The sequence below is a fragment of the Alosa pseudoharengus genome, unplaced genomic scaffold (assembly GCF_046254945.1).
Source record: "Alosa pseudoharengus isolate Yale_2024_CS ecotype anadromous, Long Island Sound unplaced genomic scaffold, YU_APseudo_1.1 YU_APseudo_1.1_scf_22, whole genome shotgun sequence".
Classification (NCBI taxonomy): domain Eukaryota; kingdom Metazoa; phylum Chordata; class Actinopteri; order Clupeiformes; family Clupeidae; genus Alosa; species Alosa pseudoharengus.
The window spans coordinates 26,612,320-26,628,126 of record NW_027468680.1 but is presented as its reverse complement, the minus strand read 5'-3'; the positions used below and the strand labels follow the sequence as shown (position 1 = coordinate 26,628,126).

The window sequence follows — 15,807 nt, the reverse complement described above, 5'->3', positions numbered from 1 at the left end:
TGGTCAGGAACAGCAGAGACCTTTGGTTCCTGTATTGCACTGTCAATCAGGGTGGCCTCGGAGGTGCACCATCATAAAACGGTCACTTCAAAGCCCTCGCTGTCAGCTCCCCTCAGAAGGCAACAAGATGACCGATACTCATTGGCTATCCTCCATGTCTGCGCAAGGAAACAAGACAGAGGCTGAAACACAGTAAGAACCTCATTAGTTTGGTAAAGGAAATGCAAGTAGAGTGATGGAATTTGTGTAAGTACAGTCTTGAGCGGCTTTGTGTAAATGCTAGTTGCATTAAGTTAGTATAGGCTGGGTCAAGTGGACAGGCTGATCTCAGTACATATGTCACTAAATGTGTTTAGCATTCACTGCAAGTTTGATTGGGTAAGAGGAGAGTGAGAAAATGCCATTCACAGTTGTTAAGGTCAGAAAGCCTAGTTATTCGCTCATAATCAGCATTGGGAATAATATGTGGAATAATAACTTGTGTATGTTTTTTAAAAAAAGATAAAAATAGAATGTTAAATGATCGAATTTGGAAATGAACCTAACATATTTGTTATGAAAATATTATTTATAATTATTATTATAATATTATTATTTTCTAAACCTTTGTTTGAAGTCTCTTATGTAAAATAGTTACTTATCACATATTACTCATTAATCTTTATCAAAAGGCATTAAACTTGACATTTGATTAATGGGCATGACAAGGTCAGATTTCAACTCTCTTACCTGAGCCCTGTGTCTTTCACATCTACAAATAATCCTGTATTTAATAATAGACGTAACATTCATTAAACTGCCAGATATTCAGCTCTCCAAAATGCAGTCCTGATATAGCCTACTATATTTGTTAGAATGGACCTGAAAAGAGGTTTAACCATTTTGAATGTTGCCTGTCCATGGTTTGATATTAACAGCTAAGACATACAACATGCGAGAGTCTTTAGGACTTGATGGAGGAAAAGATTCAAAAGGAAAAGCACACATCATTTCACATTCAGCATGTGGGGTGCACACACTGTTTCACACTGTGTATCTAACATACTCTGAGTCACTGCAGCATACATTAGTGTGTATCTCTTTTGATTGTCCTTATTCCCATCATAACATAAGCTGCCCTATGCTGAAGTGCATGTTTCCATTGCCTTACCTCATTCTGTGGGATGCAATGATGGAAATCGACTATGTCTGAAACTAGCTTGTCGGATCTGGTGGTGTAGAGCTGTCGGGGGATCTGGAACAGGCACGGAGGACAGCACAGTCAGCATCACAACACACAACGCATTTCTCTCAAGCAGGAAGCGGAGCAACTACAGCAATAAAAGCAGAAGCAAGCAGAGAGGTTGGCTTTGCAGCTATGCTAACTGCAAGCAGAGGTGTAGGTTTGGTGCAAAGAGATATGGCGGTGATTATTGAGGCTGGCTACTGGTCACACCTGGTAGGTCAATCCATGCAGAGCCATATGGGTCTAATTTCAAGTCTCCTTTGGAAGAAAAACACCTAAACATCTGTCATGTCTGAATTCGAGGGCCTTGTTTAAACTGTCAGAATACCCTAATGCTGCAATGATATGAGCCTGAGATGAACCTCTGCATCTCAACTTAAGTCATTAGTGAGACTGAAATTAGGATTTACATGCCCCACCCAAAGAAAAAACCCTCACCGAAAATATAGTTGACTTGGTTGTCAATGACCTTTAATCTCTTCTCAGTATCTCATTAAGCTCCAAATAAAATCATTGGATAGGGCCTACTGTGATGGACTGTTGGATTGATGTATTGATTATTTGTTTTCAGTACTGATCTATTTTGTTCAGAATAAATCAAACCTCATTCTTTTGAAGAGTTCATATAGCCTACGCCAGTGCATACTAGCTGTACATGTTTTTGGGAAGGATTTATTGATTTTTTTAGCTACTTGGTTCTTTTGAAAAGCTACTGAATTCGTTTGATCTAGTCTTTATCTATGCATGGAAAGAAAGTGCATGGTAATTCACCATAGTCAAAGAGCGTTAGTATGTTTGAAAACCTAGCGGTGCAACTCAAATGGCTGTGGAGGGTTAGAGCAAGTGGATATAATAAGCTTTGCTCTTTACCTCAATGCTAACATGTATGTTTTCAACTGAGTGAAAGGTGTCTTGTTCAGAAACTTGGGAAGAACCTGCTTCCGAACCCAAGGGGTAGCGTATTCTAGCCACTTGGGTTAAGACACCATCATCATTCTGAAAAACTGGATTAACTCTCATTGAACTCTCATATGGAGATATTCTCTCACTCTGAGTGTGCCTACAACATAAATGAGATGAGAATTTGAACACCATCCATACTGAAATGAAACAAAAAACACAGTACAGTATAGCAACACCTACTCTACGTAGGCATTCTCTAAAAGAAAAGCAAAGAGAAAGAGGCCTGCTTACACCAAAGTCACCGTCTTTCTGGTCCGTATACATTTCTTGTTTATGAGAAACAACAGGCCTATCACCGCGCAAACCAGCGCGAGGCCACCCACCAGGCAGGCTACGAGCAGGAGTGGGTCTATGGGTAGAGACACCAGCTCTGTGCAGCGCTCTCCATGGTAGTGCCAGAATTTACCTACAGGACATCTAGAACGGTCAAGAGAACACAGGGAGGGGTTAGAGGACCGCTGTGGAGGAGCCACGTGCCCTCCAACAGTTGCCCATCTAGGACTTAAGGGATTTCACTTGATTCACTTTTACTACTGCGGGCACCTTTGGCTCCAATTTAATTCATCACTTCAGGGATTTAAAAAAAAAAGAAGCAAAACAGGTAAAGACGCCAACACATTAACATTCACACAGAGACAACAAAAGAGTTACAGGGGCATACAAAACAAATACAAAAGAACTTAGTAAAAAGACAAATGTAACCAGAGGTAGTGGCCAGCTGGTCACTGCTCGGGGCGGAGCTGAGTGGCCCGAGGGTACCTGCATGTGGCACCGTGCCCGGCGATGATCTCACACTGGCCGTCGTTCAGGCAGTAGGCAGGGTCCAGCGCACAGATGCTCTGGCAGGGCAGACCGTCCACCATGCTGTAGCCCGGGTCGCACAGGCACTCCGCCTCCATGGACCACGTGTTGATCACGCATCGGGAGAACTCGTTGCACGCCATAAACTTGCACGGGTCCGCGTGGTCGGCTGGACAGCAGGCAGGAGGCAGCAGGAAGTTAGTGTTTATGACATGCAGTTTGCATGCCTGTCAGAGGGAGAGAACCCCTAACCTGACTCTCGAAATTCATCTGGCGAGAGTCAGGTTACACACACACACACACACACACTCACACCACCTCCCTCACCTTCTCTCAGGGCACTCGAGAAGGGGGGGAGGGGGGGGGCAGGGGAGCACTCAAGGGCATTTTGATGGATGGAAGTGACAGTTTTAAACTAGGGTTTCATTAGGCGAGTAGTTAAACTCAGACCATAGGTGAGGCATTGAGCCATGATGCCAGAGAATATTAACATTTCCCAACCAACAATGTAGTAACTTTGACTCTAAGCATTTTTCATCACATCTGTGCCTCTGGATTTACGTGACACATAAAATATGAAATTTGAAGCATCAAAATGATCTGAGATCACAAAAAATTCTAGGCAATGGTAGAAATGCATCATGCCATCTATCAGCTATAATTATAGGTCACATTATTGAGTCGAAAAGGAAATAAACTTGTGAATGCCCTTCTTGAAACCCACAGCATTACAGCGCTTGAGCATCTACTGTATATCTCATACAACGTCAGGAAATGAAGGCTGATGACTATCCACCCTACCCGACTCCACATCCAGAGAGCCGCTGTCGATCTCCAGGTCGAGCCGATTGGAGGCGGCATTGCAGAACTCCTCCAGTACACAGGTCACTGCCTCTGTGACGTTGTAGGGCACCGGCTTCTCCAGTTTCATCTTACTATTCACCACCACGCTGCCGTTCCTGAAGTTGAGAATCTCAAGCTCTTTGAATCCTGTCAGATTTGATTGCAGATATGGCAGAAGCTGTGGAGGGAAAGGAGAAGGAGAAGGAAGGGAAGAAAATGAGTCAGTACAGTCACCCGGCATGTCAGAGTATTGAATCATCCTCTCTCTTCAAAGCCACTCTCGCCAAAAAGCAATCTTTTCTTGTATCAAGAAAGTTTTTGGTAAATCTTTCTATGGTCTACAGACAATGTCAGATTTTGTCAAGATTGTTTTACTATGAACTGTTGATAAGTTAGTACTAGAAGAGAATGATTATTCAAGGTTAAATGCACACACAATGCACAATGCAGGCTGGATAGGTGATTCCATTCAACACAAGGACAATGGAAGTGAACAATTTTGTTGTATTGATTGAGTCTCTTTTTTGATTCAGGTACACAATCATTTGTATGGCCTTGCCAATCTGGAAACAAAGCAGTGTCTTTCAGGATCAGCTCTCCAGCCCGCTGAAACACCAAAACAATTCAATCAATCTGAAACCCAAGGCTGCAAGGTTTACTAGTGCCTCAGAGTTCCTGAATGCATGTAGAATGTAAGATTTTGAGAGGCAAAATCCAAGGTTGTGTGGTTTTTAGCCATTGATTTTCCATGACCTCTGCCTCAAGCTACCATGTCTACAGTGCTGTGGAGAATTCATCTTTCAGTTACAAGATTAATTATAGATTACACTGGAAAGGTCTCTCAACACCAACATTAAATGGGGGCCTTGTGCAGCTTTACCAAAACATTAAGGTTTAATAGTTTCTGGGACCTAAAAAAGAATGTGCACCTGCATACCAACAACTCCTTTCATCTTACACACGTGTTACAATGATTGACCCGACTTAAAAACATGCTCTCAAAAACATTCTCAAATGTCAAGAAAAACAACAGCCTTTAATAAAATACAGCATAGCCACGCCGCTGTGCTTGACATTTGTTTACATAATGGTGTTTGAGGATCAGAGGGCTGCTATGCTTTTAGCACACCCTCTTCAAAAGGTGGAGTAGCGGATTAGAATGTCTTAGTGGAGAGGGCTCATGTCTGTATCCAAGAAGATAAGAGGCATTACAACCTGATCTGCCACTCCAAGTGCACTTCTCACCTCTCGGCTGGGCACCAAGTCACTATAGGTATAATACACCACCCCACGAAGAACGCTGTATTTCCCAGTAAGGGCTAAGCCAGCAAACCAGTGGCTGAAATAATTGGCTGGGCATACGTTTGCACCTTAGCATCCAGGTTTTTAGAAGGTGCCACCATGGCATTACTCCTAAGGCCACACAAGCACAACACAGAGGAACCAAAACACACCTCAATAATAGTTTTACAGCGTTATCACTCGGCCACACAACAGTCATGGCCCATTGGCCATACCAGTCCTAGGTTACACTTGTATCTACTGGTTGTTGGTTTGACTCCCAGATGATACAGTCCTGTTCTGTACTTGTCTTAAGACGTTTTAAGATGAAATGATTACTTTAACTCCATGATGGAATCATCTTACTTTGTGTCACCACCAAGCCATTTAAATCTCCATATCCAATTATATTGGTTGCAACACAAACCAGTAGAGACAGGGGTAAGGGAGGGGTATGCCAATTAGGCCCTGGGGAATCTGTCCAGTATATCTACTGAACTGCCTATAAAGAAAGCAAAGACAATGTTCCTCTCTGAGAAGTGCCAGAGTAGAAGGGCTCATGTCTGGGCGATCCTTTGATACCAGTCATACAGAATTTCAAATATAATGGATCCATGATTTGGCTTCCTGTGCTACTATGGAGTATTGATAACAACATCTATATTGTTTCAGTTTAATGTCCAAATCCTGATACATGAAGCAGTTTCAGTAGCCCTGTCATTTGGCACTGGATACACTATGCTAATGTATATCTACTGAGGTGTTCTATAATGTGTACTTACCAACGGAGGTGGACCTCTGGCATTTAGATTTAGCAGTTTGTTTAATGCTTCACATAACCTTGTATTTGTGAAATGTGATCATTGGTTTGTGCAACCATTAATAATTGGAAATGGAGAATCAGCAACACTAAAAAATATTTTAAACATAAACAATTAGTGACAGCTACAGTCTAGTTCCTAAGGATTGTTCTCTTCCAGCCTGTAGATTTGGATATTTGGCGAATTCTCATGAATGATGTGAAAGCATACTTCTACTACAAGTGTGACCGTGTTATTTATTAATTAATAATTATTAATTATTATTAATTAAGATAATCTCATACTTATGTGTGAACACAACATATACTCTATATCTTATTTTCTGGGGCATAGGAGGAACAATTATAATAACAACAACCACAAACAAAATTCAGCAGCATGTGGACATAAATATTGAATTCACATCATTGACATTTTCTGCTATAGCAATAATGCCATGTAGTACATTTCTGGCTAAACACAGGTCTGACCACTCATGCACACACAAAGAGATGTAAAGTTACTAAGTAGAAATACTTAAGTACAGTACTTAAGTATGAATGGGGAGTATCTATAGTTTACTTGAGTTGTTATGTTTCTTCCTACTTTTACTTTTACTTCACTACATTTTTTCAAATTAAATGTATACTTTTAAGTAGAAAGTAGGCTAAAATAATGTGCAAATGAAAACAAAAGCCACAGTTTTCATTCAGCATGATAGATATCACCAAGATGATGTCACCAAGGCACACAGTAATGAATGAAGACATAGCAACATGGTTAAGGCCTAGCAAATAGAGCTAATACATAGCACACCAAGGCCTTTGTAGGCTGTTGTTTATGGAGTGTGATGTAGCTGCCTTTCTAAACATGTTGCAGTGAAAAATGAATGGCAGTCATACCTTTGTTCAGGCTTCCAAGACATTGTGTATGAAGTGTAGGCACCAAGTTTGAAGGTGCTACATGAACTTAATAGCCTATTCAAAGTTCTGACTGCTTTCTTTTTCATTAAAAGCATAGCGAAGGGAGGGGGTTGTCACTCCACTGGCCTTGAAAGCTCTACTTTCAGTACTTAAGCATTTTTTATAATGGGCTACTTGTCATACTTAAGTACTGTAAATAATACTTTAAGACTTTCACTTAAGTGGCATGCTTATAGATTACTTTGACTTTCTGATCAAATATCTGTACTACTCAAGTGTGGGTTTCGGATATTTTATACAACTCTGCACACACACACAGACACACCCTCTTGCACGTGTATCACCACACTGGCACACTGGCCCTAAGCTGATAGGAATCACCCATAGTGTTCATGTAAAACATGCAGAGAGTTTATACAAATCAGCATTACCTAAAGCCTCTTAGTTAGTCACTCAACAGCGAAGCATAGCGTGTACATTGTCACCTGATTCAGACCACCCTGGTCTTCCATTCTAAGTTGGTTCCACAGAAACCCAACAGTATTCAGAAAAGCTTCATGACACCGTAAAACACGTTGTGACTTTACAGCTTAATGCTCTTAATATCTTGATCAAACTACTGATACAATTTGCTGTCTCCATCACACTCACAGCAGGAGCTCTCTTGCAAACGAGACTTTTCATCTTGTACACCACAGTGCCGAAGAACCCAAAGCTTGAATTTTTTTATAGAATTAGCTACATGTCCAGAGTACCTGTTACCACCTCCCCATCTCCTGCCTCTCCAAACACTCTGAGACTGAATTTCACCATCAACTGTTATGCAGGAATTTCAGAGGTTTATTGGAATCAATATAAAAAGCATACAATGCAAACAAACACTTCACAAAAGAGACATTGGACCATTGAGGCTGATAGATGCAGTTTCAGACAAACAACAGAATGGAATGAGCCTATTAGTAGTCTTTGGCTTTGTGGCTTCCAATCTCCTCAGTCAAGACTAAGAGGTTCATATCGAAGGATTATAAGCTACTGTGCCATTCATAAGTTGGAGACCTCCTGTAACCCTAACATACCAGAGTTCCTCTGCAGCACAAGCTGAAGTACTGAGATACTGCACACATACACTGTAACAAGAGCAGGAGTTCCAGAAAACCAACAACACATGGAGAGCACACAAGATTAAGGCACAAAACACATCCCAACAAGGAGAACACAGAGCCAAAATTGAGCATTGTTTGATAAGAAATGTTAGTGTGGACTGCTGGTTAGTTATGGACAAACATGTACTGTATAGACATGGACAACATTTAAGATGATGGTTAGTTATTTCCATGTCTGTGGAAACTGTTAAGGTTGCATCAGTTGCACTAGAAAAGTTAAGTTGTTAAATAAAGTTGGAAGCCTCTAGAATTCTAGAGATTGCAAAATCCCTCCAGTATACCGGTATAGAGGCTAATGTCCTCCCAGTTTCCGATTTAGTAGACGCTTCAGGAGTTGGAGTTTCCTCACGATCGGGCAACTGTCTCTAGTTGAAAAACAATTTAACCAGCAGTTTCACATGTTATATTATTTGGGTTTACTTAAATCTGCATAATATCCATTGGATTCTGTATACATGCAGTATACATCACCCTTGCACGTCACAGGTATTTTTTCATCTTCAGATACAAAAATACATTTAAAAAAAAATAGACATGAGCACCCTTAATTTCATAATTTCTTTACAGAAGATCCCTTTTTTAAAAAATCAAATAAAGTTTAACTTCCATGACAAAAATATCCAGTGACTTTTTGTTAATTTTGGCTTGTTTCATTCACATGAGCCTGGTGCTAAGTATACAAAAGCAGGAGAAAGGCATGCAGGCAAATGATAGGAATCACATAAATATGTTTACCTACCAGCTCAAGGAATGTGTTCTCCAGGGATTTGTACTCGGGGGAGCTCTTGTCGAACAGGTCGTCAGAAAAAATCATGTTAGTGACTCTTAAGCTAAAGAACACCACCAGATCATTGGCCTGGTTGGAAGCTACCATGGACGGCGTAGTCAAGAGTCTGAGTTGTGGAGGCGCAGTCCCAGTCTCGTTTGTCTCGGGGGCGTCCCCACTGCTGTAGTCCAGCATCTCAGTCTGTTCCCTGTCCTCTTGCATGCCCTGGTCGTTGTCTAGGACTTCAGCTTTTGGAGAAAGTGAGGCAGTGGCTGGAGCTTCCTGGCCTTCCTCCTCTGTTAGTGGAATAGCGGGGGTTCCAGTGTCTGCAGTGGAGCTGGGTTCCGAGGGGACCTCTATGGGTTCTACAGGTTCTAAGACTGTAGGTTCAGGGGGGATTTCTACTGGTCCAACTGGTTGTATCGTTGTCTCAACAGAAGGGACGTCCATGGGCAGGTCAGGCTCAGGCGTGCTAGGGACTGAGGGAGCTTCTACTGGTTCTACAGGCTCAATACTAGTTGGGCCTGAAGGAGCCTCTACTGGTTCCACTGACTCAATAGTGTCAGTTACTGCAGGTGCCTCAACGCTTTCTACAGATGCAGATGTGGTAGGTACAAGAAAAGTGTCTGTAGTTTCAATGGCCTTAGTAGTTTCCTCCATCACGGCATCCCCAGAGGGAGGGACAGTGGCTGCTGCTTCAAGTTCTACTTCATTATCATCCAACTCCATAGGTGCTGTGAAGTTTTGATCTACTCCCTCATCCAAGTCTTGTGGTAAGGCCTCCTCAGGTGTTGTATCAACTCCTTGGGAAACAAAATAATGCATCAGACACTGTTCAATTACAATGCATGGCCTAGTATCAAGAGACACTGACTTTCTGAGAAGAAAACTATTCACCTGGCACAGATGTACAATAGGTAATGAATTGCTTCAGGTAAAGGATAGCTTTCTACAGTTAGATATTAGGCTAAATAATAGTTTCATTATCACCATGCCCTATATACTGTCAAACTGAATCCATTTCATTGACCCAGATTTTAACGTCTCAGTCAGATTAACATGCACGTCTATTTTCTGTTTGGTCAACATCTGGGGTATACATCTCAGGGACGGCATTGATTTAAATGGGAATTCTACCTTCTGTCTCCTGTTGATCAGGCATGAGATTCTGGACCTCCTCCACCACAGGTGTCTCGGCTACCTCATCTATCTCCTCATCCACAAACTCTGGTACTGCATCAGGCACAGTCTCGTCCATGACGTCTTCAGGTACTACTTCACCACCATCAGGGGCAGCTGTGTCCTCTGCTGCCCCCTGCTCTTGCCCTCGCTGAGTGGGTACGGAGTCTGGAAACAGATATTGGGGGAGTATTTGACTAGCTAACTTAGCTCTTAATACAGCACAACGCCTGCTTGTGTATCCTAAAGCAACACCTTACCTGAGACAAAACTGAGTGAGAGGATGTCCACCGGAAGTGACGTGTCCTCACTCAGGGCTTTGGCTACGAGTTGCCTCAAGTCCATTTCAGTGGGTGGCTCCGCCGCTTCTCCACCCGGCTCAGTGGGGTGGCCATTCTCAAAAACTACAGCATAATGGACAGAGACCTCCTCGGGCCTAACAAACAAAAGCAGGCCAGCAGAGGAGAAGCGAGCTCAATTAGCATTGACTAACGTCAACAACATGAAAGAACATGCCCTAATTAACCTCATACCATGTGGTTATGATGTATGGCAACTGGTCTGTCCAAATAATAATACATTGAGGGGAACTACTGTGGCATTTTGAATACAATTTGTGTGCATCCATTCCTAAGGCACTTTCACTACCAATCTGTTCATTTAAGAAGGAAGCTGTTTGTGTGAAACGGCAATTTGCTGGCTCAATGGAGGGTAATATCAGTGAACTTTCACTGTTAAAAACCCACCGAAATCCCAACATCCGAATCTCTTTAAATCCAGGGAGTTTGTCCAAGATGTGTACCATCTATGGGAGAAGAAACCAAACAAAACAGTACTAATGTTACGTGTGTATTTAATTTAAAAGTCTTGCTTGATTAAAGCACTTCACTTGCTAATCCTTTTGATAACCGTATAGCAAACATGCTTCAATTTAACAATCGCATTCTGGTGTGAAATAAAGCCTCTCAGTTTTTTTCCTCTGGTATTTGCATGCTCATGACCTTTGTACAAAACAATGCCTTGAATAAAATATTTAATCAATCAGAAATATTTCCTCATTATCATGCATAGCCATAGTGCCATTGTACAAATTGGCAGCAGGCTTTTGAAGTTGCCCAACGCTTTAGTCGGCTTTATCATATTTTGACCCTTTACAAAAGGCCAAATTAAAACCCGAGCTAAGAATCTGGTTTAACAAATCCATGCATTTGCAGTCAAAGCTCTAAATACAAGAGCCTTTACAACAGATCCTCCCAACTATTTATTAGGGAAGATTTATTCTGCTCCAGAGTTATGGCCGAACGGCGCAAGGCATGCAAAATCCATTGATCCAGACAGAGCATATTTTGATTGAACACAGAATGTGAGGACTCTGGCTAGAGGCCATCTGTATTGTCCTTGAATGTGGACTAAAACAATGACTGCCTAAGGAATGTCTGAGTATAAATCCCAACTCATCAGATCTTAAGAGCTTACCTGCTCATGGAGAGTCTGTGTTATGTCGTGGTACTGGGGGGTGTCTGGGTCAGCCAGAAGCTCACTATAGCCTTGTTCCACTATAGTCACACTGAACTCCACTATGATCTGCTCATCCACCTCCTCAGGAATGACGTTGGGAGCCTCTGTTTTCTAAAAGACAGAGTGACAGCATTAGGTAAGTGGAAACATGACACAGCCTTTTGGCCTTGCCGACGGACTTGGCACAGTAGGGCGTCAGGCTACTGGCCCAGTGAGTGGGCATGACCTCAGCTACCACGGTAACTGCATTACAGGGGGATTGGCAAACTGGCCGCAACCCCACAGGACATTCACTGCTAACTGAAACAGCGCTGGGAGGGACTAGTGATTAGTGTTAAGGACTTATCCACAGGCATAACTGTAGGCCCATTTTAGGAAATTTCTCAATATCAATTTCCTTCAGTTTCTTTTTATTATTTTTCAAGCATTTGTTCATCCCATGTTAACTTTGTCATGACTGCCAAAACCATCAAAAGTCTTGTTCCACTTTGAAAGGGTGATACACTCTGCAGTTTGGGCTTTGAAACTCTGTATCAGTCTCAGCCTCACCTCTTCAGTTTCAATGATCAGTAGCTCGGCGGCAGTCTTTGAACCTGTGAGGTAGTAATGAGCCAGACATTAGTAATGTTACAGCCAGAAGACAGAGAGAATTCTTTCTTTCATTTTAGCAGCTCCTTTCAATATAGACTGATGACTCACACTTCTCTCCAGCAGGCTTGTGTGTTGCCAAAGGAAAACCACTGGTATAAGGAGAAAAAAAGTTATGACATGATGACAATTGCATACATTGGGCTATTTAAATTCAATGAAACACTATTTTAAACATGGTGTGGACATTTAGTACCAAACAACTTCATCAGAGCATGTATTTTACAAACAATATTTCAGTAAAACCTTGACTTAATAAAAATCTCAGTGTGAGAGACTTTTTTTTCCAAATTTGATTAAATTAATTCAGTTCCTTACCTCTCCAGCTGGAGCTCTGTGGGATTCACCCTCTGTGGGTAACAACAACATTGTTAGTTGTAATCCATTATCCTGCCACAGTGAAACTCAAAGTGTCGCACTGAGTCAGCCAAGGTCCTCACCTTTGCAACCATGTCGAGATGCTCCTGGTTGCTGCTGAAGTTTCTGGCCAGGTCATCTACACAGAGAGAGTCCCTTTGACAGGCCTCCACCCACTGATGGTACTCGATGGTGTCAGGGACTCTGTCCAGAAAGATCTGGAACGCCTCCCATACCGCCTCCTGACAAACTGAGCAGTGAGACACATCTCTCAGTCTCAGTTTTTTGTCAAAGGTCCTCTATTATAATTGCATCTCTCTATCTCTCTCTCTCTCTCTCTCTCTCTCTCTCTCTCTCTCTCTCTCTCTCTCTCTCTCACACACACACACACACACACACACACACAAACACCACTTTTGTACCAATTTGCTTTGGAATGCTTGCTGTTCATTCTAGCACAATACTGCGACTTTTCCAGCTATGAGATTAAAAAAAGAGCAAATCTATGTTTCATCTAAGCCTCAAAACTAAAAGTACTGAGCCGGCAACATCAAAGCAAACGCATATTTATCAATAGGCCTACAAGTTAAAATTAGAGATAGGGATTTTGTTGTGGTGTAGGCTAGATTTTCACGTTTGTGACCTATAATTCAACTATAATTTATCTCGTTGCATGGTTCCCAGTGGGGCTGGTTTACCTCTCATCCTGTAGTAGGCACGGTGGCTGGCTATGACCTCCGACATGGTCTCCTGAGGACACACTTTCACCCCAGTGTTGAAAACAGTGGACCTCTTCATCCTTGTGGTCCTCAGATCGTGTACTGCCGTATCGCCCGTGCTCCGTTTAACAACTGGTCGTAACGTTTCCAGGAAGTGTCTGTACTTGACGTTCCTGATTCCTGACAAATCTTGACTGTTGGTGTCTTAAAAACAAACAAGAGTGGCCAAGAATAAGATAATCAAGTCTTTTAACAATGAGTCTGTATAAAAGTGCCAAATGGCTAGAATGAACAGTTGTTTATCTTTTTTGGTGATCACATGAAAGTATGTTTGTATGTACAATGTTCATTTAATAGGATTTGAGTCGGAAGAGCTCACGATCTGTTGTAATACCACCATGGCAGATGTTAAGGAGCCTACGCTGCAGAACAGATAGAACAGCCATACAGTAGGTCTGTTTAAGTGAGTGGTGTCAAAACAGTCAAAGCCTTTTTAAAGTGTTCACGATGGTGCCCTTTTCCAATGAGCTCTGTGAGGAGATTATCATAATTTTAGCATATCACCACAGTTATATAGCAACTATGTAAGGCTGTTTGACTATACAGTATGCCATTTAAACTCAAATGTCATATAATACAGTGGAAATGCAAGTGTACTGTGAATTAATGTCTAAAACATTTTTACACTTTGTTGTCTCACCACTGCCAATGTGGAGCCACCAAGATGATATGATACCAGCTACTTTGTGCCAATATGCCCATCACCAAGTCCTCAAACCAGGTCTGATGGACACTATAATCTTAGTGATTCTCTAATATGAACTCATCTATCACCTACTGGGTCTGTTCCTGTGTGCATAATGTAAATCTATTGTATCATGTATTTGCTATTCAACTACTGCATCAAAATATCACATTCTTTGCTGTAACTCTGACCCACTGTAATCAAATCAGTCAACCAGCAAACTTTTCTTGTTTACTTCCACACTGAAAACTTTACAACCTCCCACTGCTGCACTGCCAGGTAGTGCCATGCAATTATGCAAGGTCATTAGGCCAGAAAGCATAGGCTCTCCATTCAAGGAGGCCATTTTCTCAAGATTATAGCATTGTGTGACCAGGTGGTAAACTTCAGACTTCAGGCTGTTCTTAAGACCTTAAGCCTTAAGGGGTCAGCGAATGGCACACTGCTGCTCGTGTGCTCCCTGCCTGCGGATTAAGAGCCCAGGTTTGACAGCAAGCGGCGTAACCGATATCAACACCATAGCTTTTGGCCCAGGTTTGTGTGGGTCACTGACGTCTCTCAATAATAGAGCTTAACAATGCCAATGTGTGAACAGAAATGGTCATTCCAACGTATGATTTGCGACGGGAGTGACCAATGGAATAGTGAGTGGTAGGTCACCATGGGATGGCTTTTAGCATTCACACATCTTCTGGGTCATAGAGCACAGCCTAGCCTATGCAGACGACATAAGAGGCCCACAAACACAACACAAGCTGGCGTGGCAATTGCTGATAAGACTTCGGCTGCCTATTAAAGGCATGCACCACAAAGGAGAGCAATCTTCTATTTGACATCTCTTTGACAAGTAATTGACAAGTGGAAACAGGCTGTGAGCCTTGCACATGTGCCTACATGAGGAGAGAGAGAGAGAGGGGCTAAATGGGCCCTTGTTATGGGCGAGCACAGTGGCGGCCTCACAGAGAAGCTACAAGCCAGAAAAGATTAACGTCCCACACGGCCACAAACAGAATGCCTTTGTTTCCCTGCCCACTAATGAATGAATCGGACAAACACTGTGGCCAAACATGTTTTTCTTTTTTTTTTTGAGGTAGAAAATGCACAAAAAAACTTCACAAGCTTGGATTCTTTGTGCTCTTTGATGATGAAAGTCTGAGTTTGCATCAGTGAGTTGGATCTTCATTATTTCATTAGGGCATTAATTAAAGATTAATTGGGAGTATCAACAGATGGTGTAAGGAAAAAGTGGTAAAGATAAAACATATCAGAGCTAACAACAGTTAATTTACAAAATTACACTTAAGTCAAACAGCAATGGAAATGTTTGACTTAAAATAAATATTCCAGACACAACAGAAGACAAACTACACAGAAGGGGGCATTGCACTGAACATAATTATAATTAACAAATCATAACAAATAATGAATTAGTAAGTTAGTTACTTAACAAACAAAAGGGTCTACCACTGTTTCTTTTATGTCCTGTAGATCCTTTAGGTAAAATAGAAACTCTACCGTTGCTCTAAACTGAGGGAGGACATGATGATGCATTTGGTGTTGCACAGCTTCTACTAACAAAGGTATTTTTGTCCACCTCCTGTGGTTTGTGTATATTCCCTGCCCAAGCGAAGAGAAACTGGCCGGTACCTGTACTCTGAGTCAATGCAGAAGAAGCACACTCATGCGTAGAGCTATACGTCTCTCACTGTCACACAGCACCTGCACACTCATCGGAATTCCATGAGAGCATAGAAACAAGCACCAGCCACTAGCAGGTGTCACTGCAGACTCCCTGGGGTGAAGGCTTACCTTTGATTGTGGTCACTTGGAGGGTGAACAGGAACAGAAAGATAAATAGTCCTGTTTTCAATGGCAT

General features: G+C 42.0%; 1 protein-coding gene across 1 annotated transcript; it reads right to left on the bottom strand.

The window, feature by feature from the left end:
- Nucleotides 1-71: 71 nt before the first annotated feature.
- Nucleotides 72-15,807, bottom strand: impg1b (interphotoreceptor matrix proteoglycan 1b). Its single transcript, XM_076299803.1, has 17 exons — nucleotides 15,741-15,807; nucleotides 13,166-13,390; nucleotides 12,551-12,717; nucleotides 12,429-12,444; nucleotides 12,012-12,055; nucleotides 11,421-11,573; nucleotides 10,691-10,749; nucleotides 10,205-10,380; nucleotides 9,903-10,112; nucleotides 8,739-9,568; nucleotides 8,281-8,364; nucleotides 3,791-4,010; nucleotides 2,948-3,158; nucleotides 2,420-2,605; nucleotides 2,096-2,285; nucleotides 1,151-1,234; nucleotides 72-158 (listed from the first exon to the last, which is right to left on the bottom strand). The coding sequence occupies exons 1-17, from the start codon at nucleotides 15,805-15,807 to the stop codon at nucleotides 72-74; spliced, it is 3,009 nt and encodes a 1,002-aa protein (XP_076155918.1).